The 23,400-nt window shown below is 47.1% G+C and overlaps 1 protein-coding gene across 2 annotated transcripts in view; it reads left to right on the top strand.

Annotated features, from left to right (window-relative positions):
* Nucleotides 1-1,196: 1,196 nt before the first annotated feature.
* The window catches only part of HPRT1 (hypoxanthine phosphoribosyltransferase 1), a 180,002-nt gene continuing 157,798 nt past the window's right edge, over nucleotides 1,197-23,400 (top strand). The window contains exon 1 of one of the 2 annotated variants that reach the window (XM_063937471.1): nucleotides 1,197-1,433. In XM_063937471.1, coding sequence (XP_063793541.1) covers nucleotides 1,413-1,433 — 21 coding nt within the window. In that variant the 5' untranslated portion in view covers nucleotides 1,197-1,412. Of the gene's footprint in view, nucleotides 1,434-1,648; nucleotides 1,685-23,400 lie in introns of those variants that run through there. The other variant, XM_063937470.1, reaches the window with a different exon arrangement.

Here is a 23,400-nt window from a genome sequence, read left to right as displayed (position 1 = left end):
GTTAATGTGATCAGTTTACTTCTGGGTTCAGACTCAGGCTGCGCTACTGTGCAAGTGCGGCCTGCCTACCACGCATGTGATTGAAGACATTACCCACCCATAGGCTACAATGGCTGCAGATACCGCTTGGCAAATGTCACATTTTAGCAGCCCTCACAGAAACCTATGGCACACCTCCGAACATCTGTGCAATTGAAACAGGAACATTTGATGGGCGCGCAATAGGTGCGCTGATGAAAAAGGGTGAGGTGGCCTCACGGTAAGGGCCGTGGCCTTACTGGAAATGACGAGCCTGCAAGCCGCAACCACCATTTTTGTCTCACTGGGGGCATACCCGCATTCCTTCTCTCCAGCGAACAGACGCTGCATGTACACATTGCATCTATTTGGGATGCAGTTAATAAACTGGGATCAGTACGAAATCCCGCGGGATGGGATCCCGGCGGTCGGAATCCCGACAGGCACAATCCCGACAGGGGGGCGAGCGCAACACAGCCCCTTGCGGCTACGCTCGGCACACTAATTTATTCTCCCTCTATGGGTGTCGTGGACACCCACAGAGGGAGAATATGTCAGGATTGTGCTGGTCGGGATTCCGGTATCGGTATTAACTGGCTGGCAGAATCCTGGCCTTCAGGAGGCCGACGCCGGAATCCTGACAGCCGGTGAAATACCGCCATCTGGAATCCCGAAAAACGTGGGAATATAACCTGTGGCGAGCAAAGCGAGCCACTGGGCTTGACGCATGGTGAGTGCATGAAGTCGCGAGGGGACTTGCTGCCGGCAGACGGGATGTCAGTATACTGACAGCTGGCATCCCGTCTGACGATAAAACATACCATACCCATCTATTCACCACCTGCTCTGCTGGAACACGGGACACTGTAGCTGAAACACTGGACTGTCCCGCCTCAATCTGGACAGTTGGGTGCTATGCTATGCTGGCTGTTTTTGCAAACGAAAACTCTGGGAAAATAGCAGACATCGGAGATAGTGGTTGTTTTTTTTTTTTGGGGGGGGGGGGGGGAATAGCCCACAAAAAATGGCAAACGTTTCCCAGCATGATGTTATAGAAAGGCAAAGGCTGTGCTGCAAAGAGACCAACCTGGTGTTAGAGATAGACATATCACATGGTAGTAATGCGGGGTGGTGTGACAGCAGCCTATACGTAGTGATACAGGGCAGCAGCAGCACGCTGACGATGATATACAGTGAGTGACAGTCTGAGCCGCTGCTGGAGGTTATTGGGCAGGGCTCAGCTCCACCCCGTGTCACCAGCAGGCGGTCCCCCAGGCCATGTGTGTGAGCTGCGGCGGCGGGCTGCGGCCTTGTTGTGTGTCTCTGTTCGTTGAGCCGGGCCAGGCGGAGAACGCACACGGAGAGTCCCGCACATCCCTCCGGCTACAGTAGACATGGCGAGCCCCTGTGTGGTGGTGAGTGACACCGGAAGCGGGTCTGGGCGACCGTGCTCGTAGTGTGTGTGTGTGTGTGGGAAGGTGACCGGCTGGCGGGAGCAGGGTAGCGGGACGGGCTGCTGGCATCGCCGTGCTGGGTGTAGCCGGCGCCATGGTAACCGCAGGCAGCGCAGCTTCGGTCCCATCTCTGGAACTCCTGCATGAGGGCTCGGGCTAGGGAAGCCGCTTCTGTCTCATCATGGAAGGAAATGATCGCTGCGTGTTGCTCAGTGTGTAATGTTCTGTAGTAGGGAGATCAGCAGATGTATGGTATCATGGCTGTAGGAAGGCATGTGATAGGGGGATGAGGGGTGCATGCCGTGGCTTAGGGAACGCATGTGGTAGGGGAGATGAGTTGTGCGTGCCATGGCTGTAGGTAGGCATGTGATGAGGGGTGCATGCCAGGGCACAGGGAATACATGAGAAAGTGAGGGGGGGGGGGGTTGGGAAATGGCTATGGGAAGGTTTGTGATTTCCCTGAGCCATGATGCAGACTTGACATTAAATGCGTTATGCGTTACGCGTTATGGGTTACACAGGTTCTGTGTAATTCATGAGTGCAGAGGCGTAACTAGGGCAGGGCGAGTGGGGCACGTGCCCTGGGCACCTTGGCAGGCCCAGGAGAGGGGGGCGCCGCCGGCGACCAAGGCAGCATGCCCCACTCGCCCCCGTCAAGCCGAAATGTGAGGGGAGGAGAGCGCAGCGTCTCTCCCTCCCCTCACCGCCGCTGCCAGCACAATCAGCGCTGCCAGCAGTGCTGCGTGTGTCCGGTCTCCGGCGGCGTTAGCCAATCAGAGCTTGCGGACCGGCTCCTGATTGGCTGCCGGTCCGCGAGCTCTGATTGGCTAGCGAACCGGCGCCACACAGCCGCCGGAGACCTGGAGCGGTGAGGGGAAGGAGAGGCGCTGCGCTCTCCTCCCGTCATATCAGAGGCGAGCCACAAGCGGTAAGTGACTGGGGTGGGGGGGAGCACAGTGGGGCGTGAATCTGGCACAGTGGGGCGTGTATCTTCCCCTGGGCTCCGAAAACCCTAGTAACGCCTCTGCATGAGTGTCCTGGTTTAAAGGATAGTACAGTATGCCTATCTATGTGGCACGTGATGAGGGGGGCATGCCATGGCTCGGCGAAGGCATGTGTTAGTGGGGATGAGGGAAGCATGCCGTATCTCATGGAAGAAGTGGACGATAAGGGGTGCATGTCATGGATCAAGCAAGATGTGTTGTGAAACGAGATGTATGCCATGGCCGATGGAAGATCTGCCGTGGGAATAAGAGGTGCCTGCCATGGCGGAGGGAAAACTTGCTAGTATAAGGGGGGCATGTCATGGCAGAGGGAAAACTTGCTAGTATAAGGGGTGGCATGTCATGGCGGAGGGAAAACTTGCTAGTATAAGGGGGGCATGTCATGGCGGAGGGAAAACTTGCTAGTATAAGGGGGGCATGTCATGGTGGAGGGAAAACTTGCTAGTATAAGGGGGGCATGTCATGGCGGAGGGAAAACTTGCTAGTATAAGGGGTGGCATGTCATGGCGGAGGGAAAACTTGCTAGTATAAGGGGTGGCATGTCATGGCGGAGGGAAAACTTGCTAGTATAAGGGGTGGCATGTCATGGCGGAGGGAAAACTTGCTAGTATAAGGGGTGGCATGTCATGGCGGAGGTAAACTTGCTAGTATAAGGGGGGGCATGTCATGGCGGAGGTAAACGTGCTAGTATAAGGGGGGCATGTCATGGCGGAGTGAAAACTTGCTAGTATAAGGGGGGCATGTCATGGCGGAGGGAAAACTTGCTAGTATAAGGGGGGCATGTCATGGCGGAGGGAAAACTTGCTAGTATAAGGGGGGCATGTCATGGCGGAGGGAAAACTTGCTAGTATAAGGGGGGCATGTCATGGTGGAGGTTACACTTGCTAGTATAAGGGGGGCATGTCATGGCGGAGGGAAAACTTGCTAGTATAAGGGGGGGCATGTCATGGCGGAGGGAAAACTTGCTAGTATAAGGGGTGGCATGTCATGGCGGAGGGAAAACTTGCTAGTATAAGGGGGGCATGTCATGGCGGAGGGAAAACTTGCTAGTATAAGGGGTGGCATGTCATGGCGGAGGGAAAACTTGCTAGTATAAGGGGGGCATGTCATGGCGGAGGGAAAACTTGCTAGTATAAGGGGTGGCATGTCATGGCTGAGGGAAAACTTGCTAGTATAAGGGGGGGCATGTCATGGCGGAGGTAAACGTGCTAGTATAAGGGGGGCATGTCATGGCGGAGGGAAAACTTGCTAGTATAAGGGGGGCATGTCATGGCGGAGGGAAAACTTGCTAGTATAAGGGGGGCATGTCATGGCGGAGGGAAAACTTGCTAGTATAAGGGGGGCATGTCATGGCGGAGGGAAAACTTGCTAGTATAAGGGGTGGCATGTCATGGCTGAGGGAAAACTTGCTAGTATAAGGGGGGGCATGTCATGGCGGAGGTAAACGTGCTAGTATAAGGGGGGCATGTCATGGCGGAGGGAAAACTTGCTAGTATAAGGGGGGCATGTCATGGCGGAGGGAAAACTTGCTAGTATAAGGGGGGCATGTCATGGCGGAGGGAAAACTTGCTAGTATAAGGGGGGCATGTCATGGCGGAGGGAAAACTTGCTAGTATAAGGGGGGCATGTCATGGCGGAGGGAAAACTTGCTAGTATAAGGGGGGCATGTCATGGCGGAGGGAAAACTTGCTAGTATAAGGGGGGCATGTCATGGCGGAGGGAAAACTTGCTAGTATAAGGGGGGCATGTCATGGCGGAGGGAAAACTTGCTAGTATAAGGGGGGCATGCCATGGTGGAGGGAAGACTTGGCAGGTATAAAGGTGCATGCTGTGGCTGCAGTAAGGCGTGTCAGGGGATAAGGGGGGCGCTCAGTGTCTGAAGGAAGGCATGGCTGCCGGTATAATGTATGTATGCATGCAATGGCTGAGGGAACACATGATGCCCACATGGTGAGGAATTATAAAGTAGCTCCTAACTCTTCATATTGCTCCTGGGAATTAATGTATGGATTAGATTTGTAAACCTGGCTGATTACTAATTGTTCTAAATGTTCATATATGTGAAAAAATAGATTTGAAAGAGGGTTTACTTTCTTTTTCACGTGGTTGTGTATTTATAGTGAACAGTCTCGAAAAAGGAAGTTGTGAAGAAACCTCTAGAAGAATGTTCTATACACATTTGTAGAAATCGTAATGGTGAAAAAACACACTCCGTCTTCCTGCGTCTAGTTTGCACGTGCTGGTCTAACAGCCTAGTCATGGCTAAATCTGGTGCTGGTCTAACAGCCTAGTCATGGCTAAATCTGGGTTCAGTTTCACTGCAGCTTCCTCTTTTCAGACATATAAATAACTCCACAATAGTATTGGGGAAAAATGCCCAATTACCCCATACCCCATTGCAAACAAGTACTGAAATTATTGGTTCCAATTACCCCATACTTACCTGCCCTTGGTCAGGAGTGTCTGCATCTTTTGGACACTTTGTCTTCACTGGTTGCGGTGCAGTGGGCAGCTCTCTGGTGGTTTTATGCTACTTTATGGGGTATATGCAATTCCGGGCGAATTGCGGCACTTTTTCACCCGTTTTTAAATTCGACACAATTCGACCGTCGAATTCCGGCAGGTGGGTGCCGCAATTCGACATATTCAATAAAAAACGGATTCGACAGTCCCGCTGTCGAAAAACGGCCCAATTGACGGATTTTGATTCGATTTTTAAAAATGTAAAAAAAAACGAAAAAAAATTGCGTGGGGTCCCCCCTCCTAAGCATAACCAGCCTCGGGCCGTTCCTGGTTGCCAAAATACGGGGTAAAAAATGACAGGGGATCCCCCGTATTTTAACAACCAGCATCGGGCTCTGCGCCTGGTCCTGGTGCAAAAAATACGGGGGACAAAAAGAGTAGGGGTCCCCCGTATTTTTTGTACCAGCTCCGGGCTCCACTAGCTGGACAGATAATGCCACAGCCGGGGGACACTTTTATACAGCGCCCTGCGGCCGTGGCATTAAATACCCAACTAGTCACCCCTGGCCGGGGTACCCTGGAGGAGTGGGGACCCCTTCAATCAAGGGTGTCCCCCCCAGCCACCCAAGGGCTGCGGATGGGGGGCTGATAGCCATGTGTAAAAATGAAAGAATATTGTTTTTTGCAGAAGAACTACAAGTCCCAGCAAGCCTCCCCCGCAAGCTGGTACTTGGAGAACCACAAGTACCAGCATGCGGGGGGGAAACGGGCCCGCTGGTACCTGTAGTTCTTCTGCAAAAAAATACCCAAATAAAAACAGGACACGCACACCGTGAAAATACAACTTTATTTCACACATGCCGACACATACATACTTACCTATGTTGACACGCCGACTGCCACGTCTCCAATGTCGACGAATCCGGGGTACCTGAAAATAAACTTAATACTCACCTAAATCCAGTGTCCTGTTATAATTGTAATCCACGTACTTGGCAAAACAAAAAAACGCATTTACCCGATCCACACGGACTGAAAGGGGTCCCATGTTTACTCATGGGACCCCTTTCCCCGAATGCAGAGACCCCCCGTGACTGCTGTCACAGAAGGTCCCTTCAGCCAATCAGGTTTTGCCAAGTACGTGGATTACAATAAAAGAACCGGACACAGGATCAGGTGAGTATAATTTTATTTTCAGGTACCCCGGACGTCGACATTGGAGACGTGGCCAGAGTCGGCGTGTCAACATAGGTAAGTGTGTGTGTCTGCATGTATGTAATAAAGTTTTACCTTCACGGTGTCTGTGTCCTGTTTTTATTTGGGTATTTCTTTTGTTGTAGAACTACAGGTACCAGCGGGCCTGTTTTACCCCCACATGCTGGTACTTGTGGTTCTCCAAGTACCAGCTTGCGGGGGAAGCTTGCTGGGACTTGTAGTTCTGCTGCAAAAAAACAATATTCTTTCATTTCACAAAAAGCTATCAGCCTGCCATCCGCAGCCCATGGATGGGGGGGACAGCTTCGGGCTTCACCCCTGGCCCTTGGGTGGCTGGAGGGGGGGGACCCCTTGATTGAAGGGGTCCCCACTCCTCCAGGGTACCCCGGCCAGGGGTGACTAGTTGGGATTTTAATGGCACGGCCGCAGGGACCGATATCAAAGTGTCCCCCGGCTGTGGCATTATCTCCCCAGCTAGTGGAGCCCGGTGCTGGTTCCAAAAATACGTTGGACCCCTACGCTTTTTGTCCCCCGTATTTTTGGCACCAGGACCGGAAACAGCCCGGTGCTGGTTCTAAAAATACGGGGGATCCCCTGTCATTCCCCCCCCCCGTATTTTTACAACCAGGACCGGCTCAAAGAGCCCGAGGCTGGTTATGCTTAGGAGGGGGGACCCCACGCTTTTTTTTTTCTGATTTTTAACCCATTCCATAAAAAAAAAATATATATATATTTTTAAAAATATATAAAAAATACTTGTGCCTCCTAAATAGACAAACCAAGTACCTAATCCCTTCTAATATAAATAGATATGCTATTACCAATAAAAAAAACACAAAAAAAACATGTTTTTAAATTTTTTTATTAGATTCCGCCAGCAAAGTGAGGCGGATTGAAAATGTCGAATTTACTGTCTAAAAGCACTGTTGTCGAATTTACAATCTTCAATTGAATATACTTTTGTCGAAATGCCGCATTTGTACCATTGCAGAAATGTCGAATTTGTCAAATGTCGAATTTAAAAAAGTCGAATTTGGAAAGTCCGTTTTTTTGACGAAAAGTACTGAATTGCATTGTCGATTTTTTTTTTGTTTTTTTTGGCGAAAATGTCCCGTTTTTCGACTTTTTCGGGAATTCGACCGCAATTGCATATACCCCTATAACTGCACATGTACAACTGTTGGTCACACACAGATTTTATTTTTATGTATTATAAATGTTTCACAGTATTTGCTCACTTGTCTTCAGGGTTTGGTGATGCAAAACACTTTTTTTTGCATATGCACATTAGCTATAGCAACCATTCAGTGTAAGCCTGAGTTAGGACTGTTTATTTTTGTTTGTTTTGATTAAATCTGTTTCTGTTTGGAAACTCATAAAATGTGCTGAAGAACACCCACTTTGCATGTATATGTGTGTATATGTATGTATATATATATATATATATATATATATATATATATATATATATATAGTTATGTACAGTAGCTGTTTTCTTGGCTCACTGAGGTGTAAACTCTGCAAAGCTTGTTACTGACTGGTGTTAGGAAACTGCGCATCATACATCACCACCATTCAGTCATACCAATCTTGTGGTCGAAGGAGTGAGTAACATCTATTTGCATATTAGAGTAACTAGAACCGCCGGTACTCAAAATACCACGATCATAGGTGGTTAGTCTGACTATAAAATGTTGACTTCCTTTTAAAGTAACCATTTGGCAAGTTTGCATTCCCTAGGATATCCTTAGAACATACCGGTAATGACTTTTCTCCCAGTAAGCAGTTGCTAAAATACATGGTGATCTGATTATATGTCATTAAGCCCTTTCCCTTCCAAGCTAAGCACTGCAGAAATGTATACAAGCAATAAAATAGGAGAGGCAGCACTATATGTATGTGCCTGTCTCCCCCATTCTGGCACCCACAGACTCATCTCGTTTGAAAGAGGGAAGTTATTCTCTGGTCATCCTGTGCAGTCACCATAGGAGACCCCTGCACTGCAGAAATCGCCCAGGAGGGGGAAAGCAATATAATTCACTTTATCGCTAAGTGTGTACCCACCTTTAATGCTTTTCAATAATGTGGCCCATTAGTGATTATTATCAATATCAATCTGCTCTGCAGAAACACTGGTATATCTGGTGGATGGGGGAGGGCCTTTAAGGCTCCGTCTCTCCCATCTTGGTGCCTGCATTTTAGGATTTCCATATTATCACTGTACATTTTATGCATTTCATTAAATACACAGAACAAAAAGTGTAAATGCATTATTAAGTGCATATTTTATTATGAAAACCTAGGTGTAGATTCCGTGTTCTTGCTGTATTTGTAGTGCATAAACGATTACTGCTGTTGATGTTGGAATGTGGCCAATCCACTAAGTGCCAATATGGCTCAGTAGTGAAGGGGTTATTTTCATTGGGAACGTCTGTGTAGACCATATACTTGTTGCAAGCTAGAAAAAGTCTAATAGCCTGTTCAGTCACCCTTTTCACATACCTTTCTGTATAAATTACAGTAGAGTATTACAAACCGTTACTATTATTAATATTTTTCTGGCCCCTGCTAGGAAGAGCGATTCTAGCACAGTCTTAATGGGGTCGATTCTATTCGGCAACTAATGAATAGCGCCGGGAATTAGCTCCCGACGCTATTCAATTCAGCAACTAGTTACGTCGGCGATGGCCCGTTTTCGCCGACAAAACAGGTTGAATTGTCGGGAGAACGGGCATTCTCCGACTTAACTCCCCGGCGCGAGGCTGATTCCCGACAGAATCAGCCTCGCGCCGGCCGCGAGGCAGCACTTTTGTCGGGTTTCTCTTCTCATCCCCCGGGGATGAGAGAAGAATTCCCGACAATTGCAGGTAATTAGTTGCTGAATTGAATAGCGTCGGGAGCTAATTCCCGGCGCTATTCATTAGTTGCCGAATAGAATCGACCCCAATGAGAGGATAGTGCATGAGATATTCATTAACCATGCAGAGGTTTCATCAGCTTCTTGCAGAAGAACCCTGTTACCATGTACAGTGAGCAGCACGAGTGCCAAATCTCGGAGTAGAGTGGGCGCAAATGTCACTTAACACACCAACAAAAGAAAAGGAATCGGCTTCATTACAGCGGCATTCGTTCGCTTTCCATAAAAATAAAAAATTCTTTATTTTTCAGTGTTTAAATGGTATACTTGTATGTAAAATTAAAAATTCCATTACACCTATGTGATATATGTTGCTTTGATATTGTCACATATGAGGTGTTATATGCTCCCCTCGTTTTGTATTGGGGTCCGCTGAACGGGACCCGCTTGCCCGGGAGGGGGGTTTTGTGTGCACACGGATCCTGTTCTGCAGGTTCCCACAGAACATGATCCGGCCAGTGACGCACGGGATTTCAATGGAACACAGCCGCACTGTGTGAACACATACATTGAAATCCCGCTGTCCTGTCATCTGGCCCAACCGGAGCATGCTGCGGTTGGACGCGGCGGCGAGACTGCTGCACATGTGTGGGCGCCTGCATAGGCACTCATGTGCAGTCTACTTGCGGCCAAGCAGGTCCCGCTGCCCCAGCCTTAGAGCTCCATTGCAAGCCTGACACAGGAGCTTCCCGCATGCGACCCGCCTCAGGCCCCTCGCCTCCACTGTCCCGCGGAGCTTAGAGATCACATGACCTCCAAGCGCCGTCCGTCCACACAGAGTGAACGGGAAGCGGGTCGCATCAGTACGGCTTCCCGTTCACACAGCACAGCGAACCAGGTTGAACACATGTTCAACCCTGCTCGCTACCCGAGTTGGAATACCGGGTTGCTCGACCCGGATTATTACAACTGGGCCCTTTCAGACTGCACAGCAACACGGGTTATGCGTGCTCATGTGCAATGACCTGTGTTAAAGGTTGGCGGAGTAAAAGGGTAATTAGAATATAGTATGGGAAACTTCTAAAGCCTGCAGCTCAGAAATAAAGTAACATTTTCACCATGCATAAGAGCATGGTGTAAATGTGGGTGCATAAGTGTGGATAAATAAACGTTGCAAGGAGGTTTTACTATTTTAGGCATCCAGATTGCAAAACAAAATGTTTTTGACACTAAAGGGGGGTACACACTTAGCGATTTTAATAAAATTTTTAAGCAATCTGACTAGATTGCTTAGAAATTAAGCACACATCGTTCCATGTGTAGGGTGCCGGTAACACTGATGCGCAGTCCCACGCATCGCTATCGCCGGCTCTAGATTTAGCATGCATGCATTGCCAAATCTAGTTAGATCGCTCACCTCACTGCTGGGTAAAGTGAGCGTCCTTAACCCCACCCCCCTCACTTAGCACACATTGAGCTGTGTGCTGAGTGGGGGGAGAGATGTGTGCTGAGCGTTCTGTGATAGATTACTCAGCACACAGCTCCCCGTCTGTACCCCCCTTTACAAATCAGCAATTTAGGGCCGTTTGTTACATGACCACTGGGATTTCTCAAGCTCTGCCATAATGAAATTGTATAAAAACAAAAAAGTGACAGGTACCGTTTGAAGGAGTTACACACCCGCCCTTCTGTCAACACAAGCCTGCTTACTGCCAGTCATCTGCCACCCTTTATGGCAGTGGATTCTCTCTCCTCTTTACAAGGCACTTCAACTGCTTGGTCAGAGACAGGGATTTGCGCTTACAGAAAGTAGGGGTGCAACCCATTTGGTGTATGCAATGACAGAGCTTGTAGCTTTTCAGGTGATTAATAACACACCCTAGAAAGCTTCCCGTGCCCCAGTAATGGAATAGAGGATTAAACAAATGTGTTTAGGGATTATCCACTGAACAGAAATGTAAGGTTTTGACAGGCTTCGGTTTGACTTGTCATGCAATATTATGTAACCACCTTCTTTTGTTTGCGGCATTCTTTTGAGATACTGAGTGTAGGTGTTTCACTGTAGGTATGGAAACATCCAAGGTTAGGTATTTCCCATAGTAGTTGCTGTGCCCTTGAGAGCTATATTTGAAAAGCATTTGTTAAAATTTAATTTTAAGGTTCTTTCCAGCAAGTGCAGGCTGGGCTGGTCTGCCTAGCTGGAGGGGTCCCATACTGTGCAATGTAAGATAAAATGGTGCTGATAATGAGTACTGCATTTCATGGTTTCTGATGAACAGGAATGTGAAAGAATACAATATTTTTTTTTTTTTTTTACAATATTCAATGTAATATATTATAGGTTTCTCTTGTGTCCTAGAGGAAGCTGGGGTTCCATTTAGTACCATGGGGTATAGACGGGTCCTTTGGGAGCCACTAGCACTTTAAGGGGGAGATTCAAATGTTTGAAAAGTCGGTTGGGTGTCTGTTTTCTCCTATCTAATAGACAGGAAAAAACAATTAGATAGGAGAAAACAAACACCCAACTGACTTTTCTAACATTTGAATCTCCCCCTAAGAGTTTAACAGTGTGGGCTGGCTCCTCCCTCTATGCCCCTCCTACCAGACTCAGTTTAGAAAATGTACCCGGAGGAGCCGGTCACAGCTAGGGGAGCTCCTGGGAGTTTTCTTAGTTTTATTGTTTTCTAGAGTTTGTTATTTTACAGGCAGGCTGCTGGCAACTGCCTCCCTGCTTCGTGGGACTAAAGGGGGGGGGGGGGGGGGGGGGAGTAGTGTCCAACCCTGAGAGGTTAATTGCCACTATCTCCGCTGACAGGACACTGAGCTCCAGAGGGTGATGATCGTTAGCCGCCCAAGGCGACCGCTCACTCCTGCAGCATGCCGCCACCCCTTAACAGAGCCAGAGGAAAGAAGAGTGGTGAATCTGACGCTGGAATCCCGGTAAGCGGGTCCCCGGCGAGAATGGCTGCACAAGGCTCTGACAGGCTGCGCTCCGGAAGGCTCAGCGGCACACTGTGTACGGCGCTGTGAGGGGCGTCCTGGGCCAGCGCGGTACCCTACACTGGTCAAACATGGCTTTCAAGGTCTAACCCACTGTTTGCTGCAAAAATTACCTCAGGCCAGTATAATCTCTGAGTGCGGGAAGATGCGCCATTACAGGGGGCGGAGCTTCTCAGAGCGGATCCAGCACTAACCAGCGCCATTTTCTCCCTGCAGACACACGCTGACGGAACGCTGTCCTCCACATAACTACACTGAGGTAAAAGGTGTTATAAACAAGGGGGGAGTGATATTATGGGGTGGTCTTCAGTATGCCGAATGTCGGGATCCCGGCGCACAGTATACCGGCGCCGGGATCCCGACACCCGGCATACCGACAGCTATTCTCCCTCGTGGGGGTCCACGAACCCCCTGGAGGGAGAATAAAAAGCATGGTGCGCGTTGCGCGCCACCGTGCCCGCAGCGTGGCGAGTGCAGCGAGCCCGCAAGGGGCTCCTTTGCGCTCGCCACACTGTCAGTATGCCGGCGGTCGGGCTCCCGGCGCCGGTATGCTGGTCGCCGGGAGCCCGGCCGCCGGCATACCATACTACACCCGATATTATGTACTAGCTACCATGTTAAGGTTACGCTAGTCAGCGGGGTTTTTATCTTTATAAAAGCCTATAAGGGCGCGCTGTGGCTGGCGTCTTGTGCTCTGTGACTCTCTGAAGATATACCTGAGGGGGTGGGGGGGGGGACTGTGTTGACATTTTCCTGTATATGTGTGATCCACTTTACCATGTTTAAGGGCTTTGTCCTGTACTGCAGAATGTATATCTTCTCCTGGGGAGTCCATACCATGCTCAAAACTGTATACATCTCAGGCTTCGGTGGCAGTTCCCTCTGGGGTGGCCTCCATAAGGTATACTTTAAAATATATCACTTCAAATATATCCCATACTGGGTAGAAGCCGCAGTTTTGAGAAGTGTGGGGTTTCAATTCCCACTGCTGTGCCTCTCACCCCAACTCTGTACCCTAGAAAGCGTACACTTGTCCATATAATGCATATATATGAGGGGTCCAACATATGTTTGAGGCTACTAGGGATGAGGAATATTAATATGTATATAATGAATGCCTTCCCACTGTGTAGGGCGTTAAATTCCTTATTTGGGAAAACTTGAGTACACCCAGAGTTATTATCCACATCCCTATAGAGTGTCTAAATTGTCAAATATGGTTGTCTTACCTGTCCCTGGTATAACCTCCATAAAGGCTGATCACCTATTAAGACTAATCTCTAACACTGTACACTGCTGCAGGTGTGACTCGGAGATGCACTTTTGCATACAGTTCTGGGGCTATTGTAATGTAGTCAGGCTCCTTACTTGATGATTTAGATTCTATGTGTAGAAGTGACTTGTACTCGTTTCTATGTCACATACAGGATTCTACAGGCTTCACGGCGAGACGCCATGAAGGAGATTGACATTGCATAACGCAGGGACCACTGCTCTGGCAGTTTCGTCACGCAGGGGGCGGTGGCTACACCAATGGACTGCGGATACAGAATCCGAGTAAGGTATGACAGGTCCGCCCTTCACAGGTAAGATCCTGTTGGGAGGCACGGGATACGTGATTATCCATGTCAACTGTGGGTAAGTCGGTTTGTCTTCCTTCCGCAGCTGCACAGACCAGGAAATTATATCCTACGCGTGCACTGCAATTCCTTTGAACGTGATTCCACATATTCCTCCACTTCCTTTAGAGGACGTTGGGGAAATCCAGAAAACCTGCGCCGCCAGGTTCCCAGGGACGGATTTCAAATTCGCCCTTTTTCAAACCCTTCGGTTTGTCGGTGGACCTCACTGCCTGGGGATCAGGCAGGTGGGAGCGAGGCTAAAGAGATTCAGTAACACATCTGGGCGATATCCTGCCTAGACCCCTGGAATCAGTTGGATTGCCCAGGGGTGCAGACTAGAATTTCTAGTATTCGCCTCACAGATTATTCAAATCAGGCTTACTAGCTTCTCAGGCAGAAAGTGTACTACTGCTGTCAAACTATTGTCATTATTCCAGTTCCACCTCATTTACCTAACGGGTTACTATTCAAACCTGGGGTCATTGATTCCCTACTGGTGGGTGTTCAATTCGGGATGGAGTCTGGGAGTGGTGACCTCTGCTTGAGATGTAGAGGAATTCCTGGTATCCCGGGATATCAGGGGTGCATACTTCACATTCCATTCTGGCCGCCTCTCTAGGTCTATCTAAGGTTGCACTACAATTATGTCACGTCCAGTCCAAGCACTGAACTTGGCTTCTACGCAAAACTGGGGGTGTTCATCAGGGCCATGGCAGCCTTTATACTCCCGCTCCACAAACCAGGAGTGGACATAATTCCATATCTAGGCGACTTTAACATCCTCCAAGGAGATGTTGTTAGGGAGTGTTGCTCTCTCAAATCACTGTCCCGGGATCTTGGGTGGATCCTGAAGCTTCCAATTTCGCATTTGAAGCCGATGATGAGGCGTTCCTTCCTCGGGATGATTCTCAACACGGAAGTGCAGAGGGAGTTTCTACTGGTGAAGAAAGCGTTGGTGATCCAATCAATGGTCTGGGATGTACTGATGCCAGCCCGGGTATCGGTTCATCAGTGCATTCGCCTTCTGGGGGGGATGGTTCCCTTCTAAGAGGCTCGACAGTACGGAAGATTCCTTACACGATCTTTCCCACTGGATCTGCTGGTCTTATGGTCAGGATCTCATCTTCACATGCACCAGCGGATACGCCTGTCGCCGAAAGCCAGAATTTCACTTCTCTGGTGGCTGCAAACTTCTCACCTACTCGAGGGCCGGAGGTTCGGGATTCAGAATTGGATTCCTCTAACCACGGATGCAAGTCTCAGGGGTTGGGAAGCAGTCACTCAGGGGGAAAACTTCCAAGGAAAGCGGTCAGTTCAGGAATCTCTCCTTCCAATAAAAATTCTGGATCTGAAGGCCGTGTATAACGACCATCTACAAGCGGCACATCTGCGAGATCAAGCCGTTCAGGTTCAGTCGGACAACGTTACAGCGGTGTCCTACATAAACAGGCAGGGCGGAACAAAGAGCAGGGCTGCAATGTCAGAGGTGACAATAATCCTCCTCTGGGCAGAGAAGCATGCACGGGCGCTGTCAGCAGTCTTCATTCCGGGAGCAGACACTATCTCCATCCAGGAAAATGGGGCCTCCACCTGGAAGTATTCGCAGAGGTAACAAGCCGATGGGGTGTACCTCAGATAGGCATGATGGCCTCTCGCCTCAACCAGAAGCTTCGGAGGTACTGTTCGAGGTCACGAAACCCACAAGCAGTGGCGGTGGACGCCCTGGTACCTCCGTGGGTGTTCCAGTTAATGTAAGTGTTCCTTCCACTTCCACTCATCCCATGGATTCTCAAGCTAATAAAAAGAACAAGAGTTCAGGCGATCCTCATTGCTCCGGGCTGGCCAAGAAGTGCTTGGTACGCTGATCTTCTGGAGTTAATGCTGGAAGATTCGAGGCCTTTTCCTCTTCGCAAGGACCTTCTGCAACAAGACTTACCACGGCTACGTTTGACAGCATGGAGGTTGAACGCCAGATCTTGGCTCGGAAGTGTCACACACCAGAGGCAGCGGCCGCCGCGCTTACCCCTGCGTGTCTGCTGGTTCGTCTGGTGGCCTCCGCCTCCGGCGGTCGTCGGGTCCCGGCGTCTGGCTGTCGCTGCTCCCGGCGGTTCCCCGGTGTGTGGGCGCCGCCATTGCACCCGGCGTCACGGGAGCGGGTGGCGTCACAGAACCGCTCCACCAATCCTGTTAGGGCAGGATATTCAAAACCAGACGCCGGGCAGAGCCCCGGCGCCTGAGTATCGTCGCTTTTCCAGAGGTGATCTCCAGTGCTCCTGTGACCGCTGTGCTATCTCCTAGAGTTTCCAGCATCGAGTCAACTTTCCCAGCATATCGTTCTGCTCGCTCACCACTGCTCGCTCACCAAGTCTCCAGTGTCTTTAAACAGCGCTCACAAGTTCTTCAATCATCAGCGTCTTTGAACATTGCTCACAAAATCTTCAGTGCCTTTTATCATCGCTCACAAATTCTTCATTCATCAGTGTCTTTAAACATCGCTCACAAGTTCTTCAATCATCGGTGTCTTTAAACATCGCTCACAAGTTCTTCAATCATCGGTGTCTTTAAACATCGCTCACAAGTTCTTCAATCATCCGTGTCTTTAAACATCGCTCACAAGTTCTTCAGTCATCAGTGTCTTTAAACATCGCTCACAAGTTCTCCAGTCATCAGTGTCTTTAAACATCGCTCACAAGTTCTCCAGTCATCAGTGTCTTTAAACATCGCTCACAAGTTCTTCAGTCATCAGTGTCTCTAAAACATCGCTCACAAATTCTTCAGTGTCTTTTAACATCGCTCACTAGCTCTTCATTCACCAGTGACTGTAAACATCGCTCACGAATTCTTTAGTGTCTTTCACCATCGCTCACAAGTTCTTTATTCATGTATCTCTAAACATCGCTCACAAATTCTTCAGTAGCCTTTGACATTGCCCACAAGTTCTCTTTCTTCCATGTGTTGCTGTATTGCTCCCTTCCCAAAATAAAGTTCTTAAGCATTTTTTCATCAAACATAATTGTCAGTCCTGTATGAGGAAAACCTATATCCGGCCTTCTCTGCTCCGACTCAGCTGTGGTTCCTCTTCCCGACCATCGGAGGAGCCCCCGAGTTCACAACACTCCCAATCCAGGTCAGCTTTCCGAACAAAGTCATTCCTACCCTGATACAGGCTAGGAAAAGGGTAACGTCTAAACATTATCATCGCACTTGGAAAAAGTACGTGTCTTGGTGTGAATCCAAGAAGTTTCCTTCGGTGGAGTTTCAACTAGGATGGTTTCTCCTCTTTCTGCAAGCAGGTGTGGTTGTGGGCCTACGCTTGGGCTCCATAAAGGTCCAGTTTTCGGCTTTGTCTATTTTCTTCCAGAAACAATTGGCTGCTCATCCTGAGGTTCAGACTTTCTTGATAGGGATTCTGCACATCCAGCCACCCTTTGTGCCTTCTACGACACCTTGGGATCTTAAGGTGGTGCTGCAGTTCCTGCAGTCGGATTGGTTCGAGCCTTTACAGGAGGTGGACCTCAAGTTTCTAACTTGGAAGGTGGTCACACTGTTGGCATTGTCATCTGCTTGATGGGTGTCGAAATTGGGGGCATTGTCATGTAAGAGCCCCTACTTGGTTTTCCATGAAGATAGAGCTGAGCTCAGAATGCGTCGGCAATTTCTTCCAAAGGTTGTGTCGGTTTTTCACTTCAACCTTTTGTGGTGCCAGTGGCTACTGACTCCTCAATTACCTCACAGTCCTTGGATGTTGTGAGGGCTTTGAAAGGACTTCTCGTCACAGGTAGTCGGATGCTCTTTGTCCTTTTATGATCCCAACACGGTTGGGTGTCCTGCTTCTAAGCAGACATTTGCTAGCTGGATCGGGTTTACTATCCAGCATGCTTATTCTACGGCAGGCCTGCCGTGTCCAAGATCTTTTAAGGCCCACTCTACTTGTACAGTGGGTTGTTCCTGGGTAGCTGCCGACAAGCTGCTTGGTCGAGGTCAAACACGTTTGCTGAAGTTCTACAAGTTCGATACTTTGTTCTGTGTTCTCCCTCTGTAGTGGGGCTGTCTGCTCTATTGGTGAGGGGCTGCAGGCTCCCAGCTTAGGTTAGGCAGAGGCTTTTGTAGAAGCACTGGTAACCTTCTTGACTGAGTGTCAGGGCGCCGAGAACCTGGATCCCTACTTTGCAATAAATGCTCCAGTGTCCCCTGTGGAATCAGAAAAAAGGATTTATCGGTAAGTACCAAAATCCCATTTCCCCCCCCCCACTATATGCTGTATATAATATCTATATTTAGCCGCAGCAAGTGCGGAGGCACTCTCAGGACTTGGTAAGTTGCAGTCTGTGATGTAAACACCCACTGGACACGCTATGTGTCATTTACGTTTCAGTTTTAATGTAAACTTTCATCAGGATACAGTAACAAAAACAGGGCTTGCCTTTGTATTGTAAAGAATCATTGCCTCCCTGTGTCAGCTGTCGGACCCCGATGACGTCACAGCATGTGCCACACGCGCTACCCATGGTGCCCTACAGTGGCTTGTGTGTATATATAATTTTAGTAGTTGAACTTTTGCTAAGTCCTTATTCATCAAGACCCGTTCTAGTTCTAGTTGCATAGCAGTCTGTGTTTAGAACAGTAGCTGTTCTAAACACAGCCATGCTGTATGTTTTACAAAGAAACCATGCCATATGTTTTACACATGTGTAAATGTAGGGCATGCTTACTGTAAATAGCCATGGAATCAGCACCTTCACAGAGAGCAGATCAACAAGTACAAATTTAGTTCTTGCTTACTCTTCTGATAGGCTCAGTAAATACATGTATGTGCTGCAGTAAGCTGGTCTCATTGCAGTTTAGTGGTGTCTACCAATAAAGGAATATGGATGCTCTTGTATTAGGAATACATTCTGTGTTGTACAGCTCACGTATTCCAGTTTTACCTTTAGAAAGTGGTCTTTGCTGTGATAATTGTAGGTATGTTATAGAGATTTATCTTTTCACTTTTTTAGCCACTATTTCAAAGTCCGACGTAGAAAAATTGAACTTTAAATGAGTATTATTACTAGATATTTTTCTATTGGTTATTCAGTACTTCAGTTTCACCCGCTGGAATTAAAATGATCGCACCATACATAATCCTCATTGTTATTATTTTAATGAATCTTCTGTTATACTCTGGTAGTGCCACATACCAGTTTTCTTCAGTGCTTTAACAAAGTCCTGTTTTTATTTGTTAGATGGTATGCTACCTTTGCTGTGTTTTTTATTTTGTTTCTGGCATTTGTTGTGGGAGCTTTTTGGATGTTTCTAGTAATTGATCACATGTTGGTAACCCAAACATAATTCATGTGTACTGGCTGCAAGTTGGCTAGATGCTAGTGTGTGTGTGTGTGTGTGTGTGTGTGTTTCAATTACAATTGTATTAAAATGTATTTATTATTTAATTACCAGTTATTTATATAGCGCACACATTCCGCAGCGCTTTACAGAGAATATTTGGCCATTCACATCAGTCCCTGCCCCAGTGGAGCTTACAATCTATATTTCCTATCACATATACACACAGACACAATCACACTAGGGTTAATTTTGTTGGAAGTCAATTAACCTTCCAGTATATTTTTGGATTGTGGGAGGAAACCGGAGTACCCGGAGGAAACCCACGCAAGTACGGGGAGAATATACAAACTCCGCACATTTAGGGCCATGGTGGGAATCGAACCCATGACCTCAGTGCAGTGAGGCAGTAATGCTAACCATTACACTGTGATTTCTTTATTTTATTTTATATATCTTATTTTAGGATTTGTATAGCTTAGTTAAGGTGATAAATCAGATAAATTACATAATCTCTGTTAAAGGGGACAAAATTCAATACTGTCCTATGAGCTGTGTTAGTATCTAACACATGCATCTGTTTTGTGCCTGGGCTGAACTCTTAGCATGTATATACCCATTGCTGAATTGCTAACTTTCTTGCCAGCTAAAGTCTCTCATATCATTTGGTGATATGTCCATTTTGTGAACCATTTGTATTACGGTATTACCTCTTACCACTTCATTGTACCTGCACTACTGTCTGCTTTCCTTGTCTGTCCACATTGTCCCGTCTTCCTCTCTTCACCTGATCCTCATCGTTTCTGGGCAGTGTAGTACTTCAACCTACCTTATAATTACTGTAACCCCATCCCTCTGCAGATTTGATGTCTGGCTTCTGCATCCTTTGCTAGCCATCAGGTTGAGGAAATGGTGTTAATCTGGGAGGAGGGAAAATGAGCTTCATGTTGGACATGTTAAGCTTAGGTTACTTTGGGACATCCCTGTGGAATTAGCAGAGACCGTCGCTGACGTGAGGTGGTAGAGAAGTGCAATACTCAGCTGAGGTGTATATTGGTGTCATCTACGTATAGTGAAAAGGTATACAGTATTAAAGTAGCCGGCCAAGAACAGAGCCTTGAAGAGTAAGATAATAGTTTATACAGCAAAAGACAACAGTAAAGGAATAATTGAGGTTTGTTATAAAGAGCCTAATGGTATGCAGTCAGGAAGTCGACATTCCAAATGTCAACAGCAGTAGGTTGATATCGATGTTGATATTGTTAAAATGTTGACACCAGTAAAATGACTATACATTGTCGTAGTCCCTAGATCTTAAAAAAAAAACAAAAAAAACGGGATAGTAAAAATTGAATAGTGCTGCAAACGATAACACTTCTAATGCCTAAATGATTTTTCAGACGCATGACAGAAATAAAACAAAAAGGTAAGGTAGGAAACATAAAGCAGAACTCTTAGTTATCTCTGTTTAGACTGCATTCATAATAGGGGAACAAATGCTAGGAAATGGTTTGTGTAGCAATAGTCTGAACACACTGGTGACTCTAAGTTGCTAACATATGGTAGAAGGAGATGTAGTGAAAAGGTCGACAATAATGCCGACATTCATAATATTGACACTTATTAAAATGTAGGCAGATAACATGTAGGGGTGTTTATGCAGGGAATGTTATTATTTTTTTCTTCAAAACGTACTAATCGTTTACCTTTTGTTTATTTATTACCAGTTATTTATATAGTGCACACATATTCCGCAGCGCTTTACAGCGACTATTTGCCCATTCACATCGGTCCCTGCCCCAGTGGAGCTTATAATCTATATTCCCTACCACATGTACACGAGCACACATTCATACTAAGGTTAATTTGTGTTGGGATTCAATTGACCTACCAGTTTATTTTTGGATTGTGAGAGGAAACTGGAGAGCCTGGAGGAAACCCACGCAAGTACAGGGAGAATATACAAACTCTGCACAGGTAGAGCCATGGTGGGAATCGAACCCATGACCTCAGTGCTGTGAGGCAGTAATGCTAACTATTACACCATCCATACTAAGTACTAGACTAAGAAATAAGTTAAACCCTGTGAAATTAGTGGTTAAAAATGTGACTTATTTTAATAAAAATAAGGCCGATTTAGCAGGGCGCAGCACCCTGCCCCGTTTTTAATCAGCAAAATGATTCCTGCCCTTTTATTGGAGCCCTGCTAAAGCAATCTGCTCTGTGCCTTCTCCCACCCGTGGGCCACGGATGGGAAAAGTTGCAGTGCAGTGATCACGCACAGCATCTATTCACAAAGAGGGGAGAGCTTGGGTAAGCCCAGCACCTCTGTAAGTGCTGGGCATGCCCCCAAGAGTGATGTTGATGTGGCCACGCCCCCTTACTGGTTGGCAAGAACCTTTTTTTTTTGCAGGGAACTCCAACCTTATACCTCAGTATATACCTCACCTGCCTGTATTGTAGTGGGCATACTAGTACAAGTATGTATCTTTTTTTGTGTATGTATGTGTGTGTGTGTGTATGTGTGTGTGTATATATATATATATATATATATATATATATATATATACAAAACAAAAGATGAGAATAGGCGCCTCCTAGTGCATTATCTCACATAAAACTGTGACCTCCACCTTAAGTAACACCCTGGTGAATTCAAGGTGTACCTTGTATGGTGGAATTCCAACCACCTAAATGAGTCGCAAAATACCATGTATTTCAGTGTATAATGGGGATATTTTTCATCATGATAATCATTCGGTGCTGCAGAGTCATCCGCACTCTCCCGCCCGTTTGGGAGCTTTGGTATAATCCCCATGGTCCTTTCGGAGTCCCCAGCATCCACTAGGACGTTAGAGAAAATAAGAATTTACTTACCGATAATTCTATTTCTCATAGTCCGTAGTGGATGCTGGGCGCCCACCCCAAGTGCGGATTGTCTGTATTACTTGTACATAGTTATTGTTACAAAAATCGGGTTATTGTTGTTGTGAGCCATCTTTCAGAGGCTCCTTCTGTTATCATGCTGTTAACTGGGTTCAGATCACAAGTTGTACGGTGTGATTGGTGTGGCTGGTAATGAGTCTTACCCGGGATTCAAAATCCTTCCTTATTGCGTACGCTCGTCCGGGCACAGTATCCTAACTGAGGCTTGGAGGAGGGTCATAGGGGGAGGAGCCAGTGCACACCAGCTAGTCCTAAAGCTTTTACTTTGTGCCCAGTCTCCTGCGGAGCCGCTATTCCCCTATTCGCTATTGAAAAGTCCCTTCATGTCCCAGAAACTCTTTTTTTCTTGTTGGATGGGAAACAGCATGCTAGGTGCAAGGCAGTCTTTCAAGTTTTTTGCTTTTTTAAAAATTACTCGTGGTCTATCCGGTAAAATAGTACTCAGAATGGGGTCCATTTTTAAAAACCCCCAATGCCTATTTAAAATCCCTCTAATTCTTTTATCTTGACAATTAAAAGTAGTAAAATGTCAGCATTGCAATATTTGTCAGTATATAAATCCTAATACTAAATCCTTCAAAAATTCCGAAGGTTCAAAAACCTACTTTATGAAAGAAAGAGCAACATGTAATACTAATTGGGTGGTTTATATGCTTGAATGCCCCTGTGGACTGAGGTACATAGGAAAGACGAAACGACAACTGAAATTACGTGTCCAAGAACATCTCAGGAGCATTAAAAAATAAACAAGAACACCATTCAGTACCCAAACACTTTAATCTTTTCCACAAATCGGACCCTAAGGGTCTGACAGTTAGGATCCTTGAGATCATCAAATTGGGACATAGAGGAGGTGATAGAGAAAAGAGACTCTCGCAAAGAGAGATGTATTGGATTTATGAACTAAAAACTTTGGCCCCAAATGGCCTTAATGATTATTATGAAATAGCACCGTTCCTTTGAAGTACTTTTATACATATACAAAAATAATGACTCTTTTCCTTATGTATCTCCTATTGTTCAGTATTGTTTTCTCTTGTAAAGTTGTTTCTAATATTTCCTCATATAGTCCTGAGAGAGTCTACATATATGCACCCTTTCTCTATCGTCCTAGTGGATGCTGGGGTTCCTGAAAGGACCATGGGGAATAGCGGCTCCGCAGGAGACAGGGCACAAAAAGTAAAGCTTTAGGATCAGGTGGTGTGCACTGGCTCCTCCCCCTATGACCCTCCTCCAAGCCTCAGTTAGATTTTTGTGCCCGGCCGAGAAGGGTGCAATCTAGGTGGCTCTCCTAAAGAGCTGCTTAGAAAAGTTTAGCTTAGGTTTTTTATTTTACAGTGAGTCCTGCTGGCAACAGGATCACTGCAACGAGGGACTTAGGGGAGAAGAAGTGAACTCACCTGCGTGCAGGATGGATTGGCTTCTTTGGCTACTGGACATTAGCTCCAGAGGGACGATCACAGGTACAGCCTGGATGGTCACCGGAGCCTCGCCGC

Source organism: Pseudophryne corroboree, chromosome 8 (assembly GCF_028390025.1).
Source record: "Pseudophryne corroboree isolate aPseCor3 chromosome 8, aPseCor3.hap2, whole genome shotgun sequence".
Lineage (NCBI taxonomy): Eukaryota > Metazoa > Chordata > Amphibia > Anura > Myobatrachidae > Pseudophryne > Pseudophryne corroboree.
The sequence above is the reverse complement of the archived record's forward strand: the minus strand, read 5'-3'. Positions and strand labels throughout refer to the sequence as shown.